The following is a 13185-nucleotide window of genomic DNA, read 5'->3' as shown; positions in this document are numbered from 1 at the left end:
CAGGCTCCTTGGAAGAAAGGGCAGGATAAAAATCAAATTACTGCTGTTGTTATTATTACTATTATTGTTACTATTATGATGATGATTATGAAACCTCATTGCAGCAATGGTGCAGCCCATAAACAACTTTACTACTTTGTTTTTTAGATTGCATGAACTAGCCCTTCCTCGTGATGGCCGTGTCCAGCCGATTCCAATGAAGCCCCATGTGGCTCTAACTGGAAAGGGTCTGGCTGTGTTCACGCGGCAGCAGTATACCTGAACCACATCATGCATGTGCTGGGATCTTTAGTCCATACTCGACCCCTGTCCTGCTTGTGGATGTGAGAGATAGAATAGCGCACTCCCTGTTGTGCATTTCAGCACCCAGAAATGTTCCTTCTGCCACTTCCAACCTCTGTGCATGGATCATACTTAATTGGTTGAGATTCATAATTGTCATGTTGCGAAAGCAAACTGTCTGCCCCTGCAGTGTCTTTTAAGGGCCACAAAAGAGGGAAGCAAAATGCTTCCCCCCACATGTTTTGTGAGAGACCCACTCCTTCCTGAGAACAAGGACCGTATAGTGGTAAATTGCTAAATATGTGATCTTTTTATTCTGTGAAATTTGCCTTGTGCTTAAAATAGGTCTTATGAGCATTAAGCTAATCAGCAGCCTCCAGATACCTGCAGAACTCCATCTCATTACAGGAGATACCTGGGGCCTCCTGTGGAGGATCCATCTGCTTGCCTTTGCTTATTTTTAAACGTACGACTGGAGCCAATTATACTATATTGGTTCCTTTCCATATATGACTTCAGTGAGCATCTAACATATTGCAGGGTGCATTTATATTATGACTGAACAAACAATTATTGGGGAGTGGGGAATGGAGCTGAAAAATGAGAAGATGTGAGATGTTAAAAAAAACTTTTGCACAACTTTTTCATTTTTTGCATCAGCCTGTCCATCTGAGAGGAAGAGGAAAGTTGGCAGGTCCCTGTTGGCCCCTCGCTCTGCTTCCTTCATTCCTGCGTAGCAGTAAAATTCCACTCTGGGCACAGACTTACTCAGCTGCAGAATCAGGACCTGTTCAGGTCTGAAAATCCCCAGCATGAGCTTGTAGGTCTGCCAAGGGCAATACCCACCCCATTGTTTAAGTGAATTGTATCTGTTCCTTCTGCAACACACAAAAACCTGGAGCACCCTCATTCAAACTTTTGCTTCTCTACTACTCTTAGGCAGCAATCCTAAACCCACTTTCCTGGGAGTACACTCTGCTGAATTCAGTAGGGCTTACTTCGGAGTAGACACATGGCAGATTCACATGTTCATTTCAAGCACTACAATAACAGTGAAAAAGCAATCATGGCATCCCCTAAAGAGCTGTGGGAGCTGAGAGTTGTGAGAAGACCCAAATCCACCCCACTGCGTATCCTTAAATAAGTGTCCACATAAAAATCAAGCCAACTTTACTCATGGAGCTGCAAATCATGAAGCATCTAGTAATAAGGAATGAAATATCAAGTGATATATGTGGCATATTTCAACAGTATCCTGGACCAGCAATTGATAAACCTTAACCTATGTATTTAGTTGCTTGTGCTGCAAAAAGAAAAAAATCTGAGGCTTCTCTAAACATTAAACAAGTTCCATAAGTTTAAGCAGAATGCAAGGCTCCCTTTGCCTTTGATGTTTGTTGATGCAATTATCTGTAGCTTCAAGGACAGCGAACAATGGTACTGAAATGTCTCTCACCTTTGACCTTAGCATTCTTCATATCCACATTATTTAGCAAAGGCTTCTGGGGTGTGTGGAAATCACAATGTCAAAATAATCTCTTAATAATTTCGCATAAATCTTTAGCTTCATATATTAGATGAAGCTATATGCTTCTCATTAATTGAGATGACAATTAACAGAGAATAGACCAAAGTGTGTTTACACCGGCTCCGGTGTTTTTAATAAGCTCAGCTACTGTATGGCACATCTGCTTGGCTAAGTGAATTTAGCGCTCATGCAAAATGCCATATGGCCTCACAAGGGACTCAGCAGCACCGGTGGAGACAGACCTTTGCCTTTCGTCTATTATTAACTGTTGGAGGTACACTGAGGAAGAGAAGAATGGACTGCATTTTAGAAGCCCTTGCAAAACAGCACCCAAGTCCCATTTTGAAATGAATTTCACTCCCATCTTCCTGACACACTGATTTATTTATTTATTTTATGGTGGGACAAGATGAATTGCTGGCCAGTCAGCTCTACTTAAACTGTGACCTTTAACTATTTGCACTCTTCTTTTTTAAAGCCTTGTCTTCTTGACTATATAGTTCACAATAGTTGTACCAGATAACCCAGATTGCAGAGAATGCCTTGATTTGGAAGCTTCATAACACCCGCCCCCCGCCCCCCATCCATTTTCCTTTTCCACTTCTAGTTTGTCACATATAGTTATGTTGCAAATTCCAATTAAGCGTTTCAGTGAGATTTCCGTATGTGGCCAAAATCCCAAGGGATTTCTGCTCCCCCTTTAATTCTGTGCAGAAAACAGGGACAAGAAGATTGGGAGAGATAATTATAGGCTTCTTTCCCAATCTGCCAAGTAGAGCACAGGAACACAGGTGCAGAAAGAGTAGCTTTGTAGCCAGCCCTGTAGCACCTTCCCCAAGTGGTTATGAAGTGGTTATGAATGATGGACACAACAACTTAGATTGGATCAAATAAGGCCAAAACCTTACTGATGACAGATGTAAGATGTTTGGCATAGGCAACCGTTCACTGCCCGAAGTGATGCCAATAATAATAATAATAATAATAATAATAATAATAATTTATTATTTATACCCCACCCATCTGGCTGGGCTTCCCCAGCCACTCTGGGCGGCTTCCAAAAATATTAAAATACTGTAATACATCAAACATTATAAGCTTCCCTTAACAGGGCTGCCTTCAGATGTCTTCTAAAAGTCTGGTAGTTGTTGTTCTCTTTGACATCTGGTGGGAGGGCGTTCCACAGGGAGGGCGCCACTACCGAGAAGGCCCTTTGCATGGTTCCCTGTAACTTGGCTTCTCACAGTGAGGGAAGTGCCAGAGGGCCCTCGGTGCTGGACCTCAGTGTCCGGGTAGAACGATGGGGGTCAACCTGTCATTGGGGATTCCAATGACTTACAACAAATAGGGGGACCCCGCAGAGATTGCTGCCTTGAGGGGTGCTGGACACCTGGATGAAAGCAGCTTCTCCTGGATCCCTTTAATGGGATACGCTACCTTTGGAGGGGCAGGCAGAGACTATCACCCTCCCCTCCACCCAAGACTAAGGTATATCCAATGCTTAAATGATCTGATGAGGAAGAAACTAGATGCCATGACCATAGCTGTCAACTTTTCCCTCTTCTTGCAAGGAATTCTATTCAGAATAAGGGAACTTCCCTTTAAAAAAGGGAAACGTTGACAGCTATGCATGACAAGGGCAGAGCATCTTAAGTATCCTGGGAGTGGACCTGAGGGAAGCCTCCCTGCTCCGTCAGGCCCACTCCCAAAGGAGGCCTTGCTTCCAAGCCTGCCTGTGATTGGCCAATCTTGCAGGTGGGCCTGGATCCATTTCCCGGCCAGCAAGGTGAGTGTCAAGCTCTCCATGCCAGCCAGAAAGGAAAGCCTCCCCAAGTGCTACTGAAAAAATATAAATGTTATTCCAGGGCATTAGAAGATAGTTTTCCTAGCAAGATAGGACTGCCATATTTCAAACAGTAGAAATCCAGACAGAAAAAAACTTTTTTTTATAAAGTTGTTGAGCTTTTCATTGCAAAAACATTGCTATTTTTGAGCTATTTTTATGGGAAATTGGCAAAAACAATACTGCCGACATAGGCTGCCATACGTCCAGATTTTCCTGGACATTTGACCAATTTCCAGCGGGAAAAGGCTAGAGAGAGCAGTATTCCAGATATGTCCAGGTGTATGGCAACCCTATAAGACTCTCTGAGACAGGAGAATTGAAGGGAAGCACATTCTGACCTTGTTCATGAGCAGGAGGACACAGGGCTGTTTCAGGGTGTACTTTTCATTATTAGAATTTGTTGCAATCTGTCTTGAGAATCATTTGATTGAAAGGTAGAGTAAAACTAAGTTGCTCTGAAACTTTTGGAAGGAAGGAAGGAATAGGGCTGTGTTGTATTGGGCAGAAGGAAGAGGATGTCTGGATGTGCAGGGCAGCTTTGGACAAATTGGGACTGTTGCCCAAGGAGCATAGAAGTGTAATGTTTGCATAAAAGAGAGAAGTCTGCCAGTTGTGGTTTCTAGTAGAGCTGGACTCTTGTCATTTCTGTGTGCACAGTGCCTTTGGGGCAGGCGTCCAACAAACATGGAAGGAAAGAGGCTATCACCCAATGGCTTTGCCTGTGGCTATGGCAGGGGGCATGGCGGCAGCAGCAGAGTTCTGGTTCCCACTGTTGCCATTCCGCCTCCCTGGTCCTCCACCTCTGGGAAGGATGCTAGTGTGACCCTCTAAGGCCATAGTAAATATTAATGGCTGGCAGAGCTTCACTGCTAAGCTGCTAGCCAAAAAGCCAGGCTTTAATAAATCAATAAAAGAAGCGAAGGGTCTACCTCTCCCCCCATCCTCCTCTGCTCATCCCCCCTCCCCAATGGCCCCACATGCAAGAGTGGGGGCAAATTGAGGGCATCTATCCATTCCAAGTTTCTACCATCGCTGCCACACTGCACATTTCCCTGTCTTCTGTCCTACCCTTAAGACTTGTGCATTAGCTGCCAGCCTCCTAATAAAAGGATCAGGGCGCTGGTAAATATGAAGCATCCCTCAGATCCATTGGCAAGTTCACTTTTGGCTCATTTTACCCATAGCCCACAAGCAATAAGGAAAAGCCTACCATCTCCCTTGGGGATCTAATAAGCAGCATTATTATCCCATCAGAACCTGAACTTGGGTAAGTGCTTTATGATATAATAAACGTTGACAGGCCACAAAGCATCTTGCTGCATGAAGGCAGCAGAGCAAAGAAGCAGGCTATATAAACACTAGGTCGCCAGCCCTTATAGAACTTTAATCAAGATTAATCTCACTTTACCATGGCATGCTTTATTAAGATATGTGTGGTAGTCTCATTCCTGAAATGAGAAGAAAGGAACCAGAAAAGAAAATAGCACTTCACATAAGCAAACCTAGAGTGTGATCTGCCAAAGGTTTTGGTTGCCAAAGGCAGTACTGTAGTTGTTTTGGATTCAGATTGGCAAGGAAGATCACAAAAGTTGCTCTTTGATGGGTTTCATTTACAGAGTGAGAAAAATATACAATAAAGCAAGAGGAAACAGACATCATCTGTTGCTGGGGGATCCCTTCCCTTCCTGGGCAGGCAATGCATTGATCTCCTTACAGGCCATGAGGCAGCCTTGGTCAGCAGCAAGATCTGCCCTGGGCTTCCCACAGGCTGTGGGTGGGCTTAATGGGAGTGCTGGTGACATTTGATCACCAGCTTTGTGGGTGTCATTCCCGTGACCCTGTCCATGTTTCTGTCTGGCAAGGTCAAAGGAGTGGTTATAACCAATGTGGGGCTGCAAAGGGAGGTGATGGCTCTTCTCCATGGCACTTAAAGTGCTGAGTCAAGGAGACCCAGGTGGCCCTATTGTGAAAGGACATGTGGCCTCGTACCCTGCTCAGGTGGCCTTTCTATGATAAGTGATGATTCTGGCACACTGAATTGTTTTTCTTTATTTTTCTTTCAGAGGACAAAGTGTGGACGACTGTGAATCATGATTTGCAGGAACATTCCCCGGTGGTGAGCAAGAGGCCGGAGAAGCACGCTTTGCTGCAGCTGAATTACAGTGCCACCATGGATCAGATCTCCGCCATCACAAGCAGCGCTGAGTATTGTGAGCAGTTCATTTCCTACACCTGCAAAATGTCAAGGCTGCTGAACACCCCAGGTAAGCAGGCCATTTTCTAAACAAGTGTCCTGGTTTTGCATCTGGCCTAAATCTAATCCAAAGCGCTTCCTGGTGTGGCTCTAGTAATCCAGCCCACTTGGGATGGGGGGTGTCCTTTATTTGTACTACCTTATTAATGATATTGTCATTTTTGTGTGCTGCTTATGAAATATTTATTCAGTTTGGGATGAGTTGTGCTGCCATTTCCATAAGCTAATTTTAATGTAGTGAATACAAAAAAGTGAATTCAAAAAGTAGCCTCTTCCATCCCCACATTCAACTCTTGTAAGAATTTTTATTTTTGCTGTTGCCATCTTTGTTTCTGTACAGAAAGCTGATTTCTAAAAAGGAAGATGTTTCCAAGCATCTGCTTAGAAGCCACACCCTCTGACCTGGGAGTCTTAGGTGGGAGAGAGCTACTCAATGGGGAAGGAAATGCACTAAGGCCATACCCAGCAGTGCCCTGTTATTAGCATTTTAGATGTAACAGAGTTGAGTCCTTCTACTGAAAAGAAGATCCTGGTCTTATTTAGAGTCTCTTTGGGTACAAAACAGAAGCAGGAGTGTCTCAAACTTCCTGTTCCTCTTCATCTTCCAGTTCAGACTTTTGACCCCCTCCGTGTGAGCACTTGTGGGAGCTTGGATGGCTATTAATACAAGCTTGGTGTGTGTTGTTATGTCCTGAACATTCACCTCCACTTTTATTATGATCTTCAAGGAAGAAATTGCATTACAATATATTTTGTGTTTTGCATCTTGCCTTCCTTGCTGGAAAATGGGCATGGGATCTACAGTAGCTGTTGCTTGAATCTGAAGCACAGAATTGCACTTGGAACAAATGTACCAATTTCAGCCTGATACCTCAGGGAGACATAAAAGCATGTTGCTAATAAACTTGCAAGCATGGAATGATAAATGTGTGAGGTAAACCAAAGGCCTCACTTTGCTCAGGTAGTCAAAGTTTACAGATTATCAAAAGCACCTTAAATATCAAAGAACTGGAGGTTTATAAGCAGAGGTTGAATGGGCATCTGTCATGGATGTTTTAGCTGAGATTCCTGTGTTGCAGGGGGTGGACTAGAGGACCCTTGGGGTCCCTTCCAACTCTACAATCCTATGATTCTATTATTGTATGGCTGACAGTCTTCCATAGCTATGCTTCTCCTAACTTGCTAATTTTAGAGGGGTGGCAGTTTCCAAAGAATTGGGAGGTGTTTACAGAGAGAATCCCTATTATATTTTGTTATGTCTTCTTTGAACTACACATATTTTAGATCTGGCACACAGGATGTTCTCAGAGAATTAGATGCATTATTATACCACACACAAGCACACAAACACATTTTGCTTCCAAAGAGCGAGACTGGGAAAAACAAATCAATGCAGATCATTTTAAGTATTGTTTACATCCCGCCAGTGGCTAGTCTGCGCACATTCTACATTGGTGATTTACACAGCAGAAAAGCAGAAGCTGATCCATTTCTTCTGTAAATAGCCTGTTCCTCAGCGCCGTTCAGCAAGTGGCCAGCTCCTTTTTGTCCCTATCCTCCTCTTCTGTTTACTCTTTGGGAGTGTTGTCTTATAATAGATAATGATACACTGCTTATCTTAGAATATAAAATTCTGTGGCTACTTCTCCTGGAGAATTTTACAAATAAATCACACTGGGCTGGCGTGCATGCAGGTGGCGCAGGGGGACTAGATAAAAAACATAAAAATGGTTTTTGCTTTTGTAGGGTGATGATATTTTAGGCCATATCACAACTAGGTCTGGGCAATATTTGGTTTTCAACATTTCAATATATCACCTGCTAAACATTGTGATATACCAATATATCACAATGTCTGAAATAAAGATGGAGCTATGTAGAGGCATTGGCTGGCTTCACGTCTTTTCCTGCATCGTGATTTTTTTCGGCGCTGCTCTTGTCATTTGCTGCCCCCTGCATTGGGGAGGGGAGAGCTGAGCTGGCAGAGGTAACATTAACAAGGAATGCGGAATCAAGAGAAGCATTGGCTGGCTTCATGGTTTTTCTCACTGTGATTTTTGAATAGCACATATACACACACTTCATGATTTGGTACTTCAAACTGGTTTTGGACAATATATTGCTCAGTCCAAACACACATTACGATTCGCAATATATTACCAGGTCAAAAATTATGAAACCGATATCACACTATGGGCTTCAAAATGGTTTTTGACGATATATTGATATATCGCCCAGCCCTAATCACAAGAGAAGTTCCTGCTCAGATGCTCAGAGCATCCAGCTAAGTCAATTCAACTGCTTGTGTGCTTGTACTTTTGTATGGAGCGGAAACTGGTTTAAAAACACTCGTGTCAGATGTCCTTCTGTACCCTAGAAGCATTCCTTTCTGTTGTAATGAGGAGGAGGAGGAGGCTGGTGTCAGTCAGAGACAAGGCAGTCCCTTCTGAGGTGCCAGAGCAGGAGGCACCGGCCAGTCTAGTAAGCTATGGCAGCTTTCATTTTATACACTGAAAATTCTCTAGTTGGGAAGTGGCAGTTTCTGATCAGCCTCCCTCAGGTGGTGATGCAATAGTGATTAATGCTGGTCACCGACAACCATAACAGCGGTGGTCAAGGGCAAGGCAGCCATGGCAAGCCAGGGTGGAGACAGATTTGTGGCTGCCTTAGATGCTCAGAGCAGGAGAGGGCTCTGCGGAAGAAGATCCAAGGTCAGCTGGTTGACAAGAAGCAGGCAGGCCAGACTCCCAAGGAGAAGCAAAGCCCAGGTCAGTCAGAGTCAGGACAAAGGGACAGTGTGGGTGGGTGTATGAAAGAGAGAAAGAATGTTTGTGTCTGAATAAAATAATATAGACTGGCATATTGTCCATGAATACTGGGAGTGAGGAATTCCTATATGCTTAATTCCTTAGTCATATAATGCAGAGTTTTCACCTCTACTCTGCCATTAAGTTGACAGGCAACTCTTCCTTCTTATGGTTCTTTAAAGTGGACTTGGACCAGGCAGCCCTTCAAATAGAGGACTTCTTCAAACAAAGGACTGTACTCATAAAGCAGGACACATTGGAGAAGAACAAGAGTTTGGATTTGATATCCCGCTTTATCACTACCCTAAGAAGTCTCAAAGCAGCTAACATTCTCCTTTCCCTTCCTTCCCCACAACAAACACTCTGTGAGGTGAGTGGGGCTGAGAGACTTCAGAGAAGTGTGACTGGCCCAAAGTCACCCAGCAGCTGCAGGTGGAGGAGCGGAGACGCGAACCCAGTTCACCAGATTACGAGTCCACTGCTCTTAACCACTACACTACACTGGCTCTCAATGCCACTTTAAATTGGACCTGAAGGCCTTTAACAGTTTTGTTGCCTATGATTTTTTGTTTTATGGTATTCTGGTTCTAGGTTGGTGTTGCTTTCATCCTCCTCCATTACTGTAAACATGTTTGCTACCCCACATATCCTCTGACGATAGTGTCTGAAGCATCAGTTGCCCTATAAAATGTGTTTGGAGGCTGAAACCAAATGAGAACTGATCATTAGGCCCATTACAAGAACATCCAGACAAGTTCTAGGCAAGGAATCTAGAACTGATTATCAAAATGCTTGATTGGACTTGACTAAAAGATCAGTGGGTTTCAGCTATACTCTTCGTAAGCCGACAGAGTTATGATACCACCTACTGGAAGAAATTAGCTAAAATAAGTTTTAAACCCTCTCCCTCCTCCTGATTACTCCAGGCTCATTCTCTTTGAATTACATCTGGAATCACAAATAGGTTTTTTACTTCACAACAGAAGCAATAAAGTGGCAAGCAGACTATTTGGGTTCTAGAGATGAACATGTGGGGTGTAAGGAATTGGTAAAAAAAATTGCTGCATAACTTAAAAAAAAATTAAACCTTTTGAGGGCTCCTTTAAGTCCACGTATGGTTTGGGTTAGTGGTTTATGGCTCAGAGTTGTTCAACAGGATATCTTAAATGTGCCAAATAATGGAGTAGGTGAAGTGTCTCGCTGGTTCAAAGCGAAAGCCCAGCTGCACCAGCATTCCTGCTGCTTCCAGCACTGCCAGCTCAGACGCAAGCAAAGTCATACTGGTGAAGGCAAAGACTTAATTTTTGTCCTCAATATGTCAATTTATCATTGGCTAGTTTTCATCTGAATTATATTTCAGAGAATCATAGAGTTGGAAGGGACTCCAACCCCCTGCAATGCACAGATCTCAACTAGATCATGTACGTTAGGTCCACTCACCTTTTCCTGGTGGGCAGTGTTGCGGCTGGGCAGCTGGGACACAACAGCTTACTGGCCTAAGGGGCGGAAGGACACTGCCTCTCCCCTGCGTCTTGCTGGCCGTGTCATCTTTGCTGGGGTTCTTCCCCCTGTGGAACAGCCCCAGCCAGTCAGCTTTCAGGGTGGGTGTGGCCGCGGGCGATTTAACTGTAGCGCAGGCGGGCAGTTCCCTCTCTCTCGCCCCATCACCAGATCACCCAAACCCCCACCCTCTTTTTATGCTTTGCTCAGATATGACCTTGCTTGTCATTCGCCATATTGTTCAGGCCAGGAATTTTTCCATTTGGCAAGCTGGCACCGGCCATTTGGTTTTCGCTACCTGCTAGCAATCATCACAACTTTTCCCCCCAAGGGAATCCGTTCCACTGTCCAACAGCTCTTACTATTGAAAAGTTCTTCCTGATGTTTAGTCAGAATCTCCTTTCATGTAACTTGGATCCAATGTTCAGGTCCCATCCTCCGGAGCAGGAGAAATAGGCTTGGCTTTCTTGCTTATTTTCTTAACCCACATAATGCTTTATAAAGAGCATAAATGGAGGGCATCAAGAGATTTTTAAAAGAATATTTGTATCAAAGCAAAAGATAAAGATTGCCTGTGCTATATTAAAAAAAAACAAAAAACCAGAAACAGTATCGATAGGCATGGGGGACAGAAAAATCAATAAAACAAGCTTGCTGCAAAAATTGATTTGGACATGAGCAAACAACGTTTTAGCTGCATCTGCTGCTTAGAAATCTCTTGCCCTTTGATGAGCAGTGTCACTGCTGGGATGGTGAAGTCAGAAAAGCACTACAAGCACCAGAAAGGCAGAATTGCAGCAAGAACGAGAGAAAGCTCCAGCTGGAAACTGGATGTTTAAGGCATTGTGTGAAGTTGCTCCCTTCTTCTAAAAAGATTAAATTCCAAATGTGAGAAATCGTTACTTAGGAGGCAGGACAAATATTGCTTGGGAGTGCCCCTGCTACACTTGTTCTGCCACCATGGTGAACATGCAGACTCACTGGAGAATCATCTGGCATTTCCTATTTTGAGCAGAATCCCAGACTTATTCATAGGTGAGTTACATGAGAAAAGCACTTGCCCCTATAGGCATTCCCCAGGCACGCTGCCATTTTCAGATGCATTAACCACCTTTAGCAGCCCATGCATGTGTTGTGTTACCATGCCTGCAGCCCGCCCACCTGAGCTGCCAACAGTTGGTGTGTAATGTGCCCGTGTGCTTTCAGCTGGCAAAGGGTGGTGCAGTGCTTTGGCTTGGGTGGGGCCATATCCCTGAGCAGTCATGAATTTCCCAGGGTGCCTTGAGCCAGTCACTGCCTGAGCCTAGCATACTCAGTGCCAAGGGATCATGGGCCAGGCCAGGCCTGCCTTCCAAACCTCCAGGCTTGTAAAACATCACTTGAGCAAAGGACATCATCACTCCTGCTGTGAAAAAGGTACTAGAGGTGTGACACCCCCACCCAGGGCCGGATTTACGTATAAGCTAAACAAGCTATAGCTTAGGGCCCCACTCTTTGGGGCCCCCCAAAAAAAATTAAAGAAAAAAAGCAACTGGGTGTACATTTCCAATTACTTTGATAAAATACATATTTTGTTATGTGCAAATGACTTGATATTTTGTTATGTTGAAATTGTTAATAAAAAAAATTAAAACAAAAAACCCAACACCAAACATATTGCACAATAGGACTGGGGAACATGTGGTCCTTCAGGTGTGGCTGAACTGCAGCTCGCATCATCTGGACTACTGTATTCCCTCATCATTGAATACAAACATTGATGGGTTTAAATGCTTATTGATGACAGAAAAACATTCTGCCCGTGTTTCAAGCCCTCGCTCTGGTTACTGTAACAACCACATGTTGGCCAGGGATTATTGAAATGGCTTCTGGAGTTAATCCCTAGAATATCATGGCGCAAATTTATATATGAAAAACATCTGTAAGAAGTGGAACTTCTTTTATTCCAATGCTTCTGTTATATTTAAAATTAGGTAATAGGCATGTCTCGTCCTCAGTTACCTGAGGGAAGATGGTAACTAGGTGGCAGGTAAAAAAGATGACGACAACTTTCCCTGGTTCCTAGTGTGGAGTTATTCACAAGAATTTGCAGATACCTAGCCTGGTCTCTTCTTGTGATCATGATGAAGTGCCAGTTTTGTCACATACAGAGGCTCAAATGCTTGTGCTTTCAGATATCTGATTGTGCAGAATGCAATCAGGGGGGGAACCCAGCTTAAAATAACTTCTCTGTTCTATTGAGGGAACTAATCTTTGTCTTAAATTGCTGACAGCTCGACACAGGTGGTGGTAACCTGGGGCTTGCTCAGGGCACTGCAGGTTGAGACTTGCATCTCCTGTAATCAGTCTGATTGTCAATGGCACTTCATTGGTGTACAGAACATGCTTTTTATTATCGTTCTCTAATGCTTTTTCTCTTGGTAAAGGAAATAATGGTAAATTTAAGTTGTCGTTTCCTAACTCTGCAAAGATTTTCTTTCTCTCCCCTTCCCCACACAACTACTCCTAACTCCAGGTCTCTTCATCCTCGTTATCCTTTTAAATTACATTCTGTTTCATTAATTAAATACAATCCTCCCATATTGATATGGGGATTTTTTCAATCGCACTAAGTTAATATTGTGTTGTAAACTGCCCTGTGATCCTCTGATGAAGGGCAGTATAGAAATTTAATAAAATAATATGCAAAACAGATCAGACATAAAATACAATGGGAAAAACTTATTGACTCTGTTTGGATAATTTTTAATTAGAGAGAATGTCAAAATCAATCTCAACCAAAGAAACCAAGGTGAAATAAGATCCGGAGCTCTGGTTGAAGAAGAGTAATTTTGGATTAGACCAAGGCCTATAGCGTGCTTTGCTCATGGTCCATCCCTGGAGCCCATTCTTGGCTCCAGTATCTCTGCCTTCAAGCTGGGATTGGATGACAGAATACATTCCACACCTGCCAGTCTGTTCTGGATTT

The 13185-nt window shown here is 43.6% G+C and overlaps 1 protein-coding gene across 2 annotated transcripts in view; it reads left to right on the top strand.

Annotated features, from left to right (window-relative positions):
* CNTNAP2 (contactin associated protein 2) overlaps positions 1 to 13185 on the top strand; it is a 999981-nt gene that overhangs the window by 743944 nt on the left and 242852 nt on the right. For both annotated transcript variants that reach the window (XM_083577628.1, XM_083577629.1), the window contains one exon: positions 5720 to 5920. In XM_083577628.1, coding sequence (XP_083433754.1) covers positions 5720 to 5920 — 201 coding nt within the window. The remainder of the gene's footprint in view (positions 1 to 5719; positions 5921 to 13185) is intronic.

This window comes from Podarcis filfolensis, assembly GCF_964270895.1.
Source record: "Podarcis filfolensis genome assembly, chromosome: 12".
NCBI classification, from domain to species: Eukaryota; Metazoa; Chordata; class Lepidosauria; order Squamata; family Lacertidae; genus Podarcis; species Podarcis filfolensis.
The sequence above is the reverse complement of the archived record's forward strand: the minus strand, read 5'-3'. Positions and strand labels throughout refer to the sequence as shown.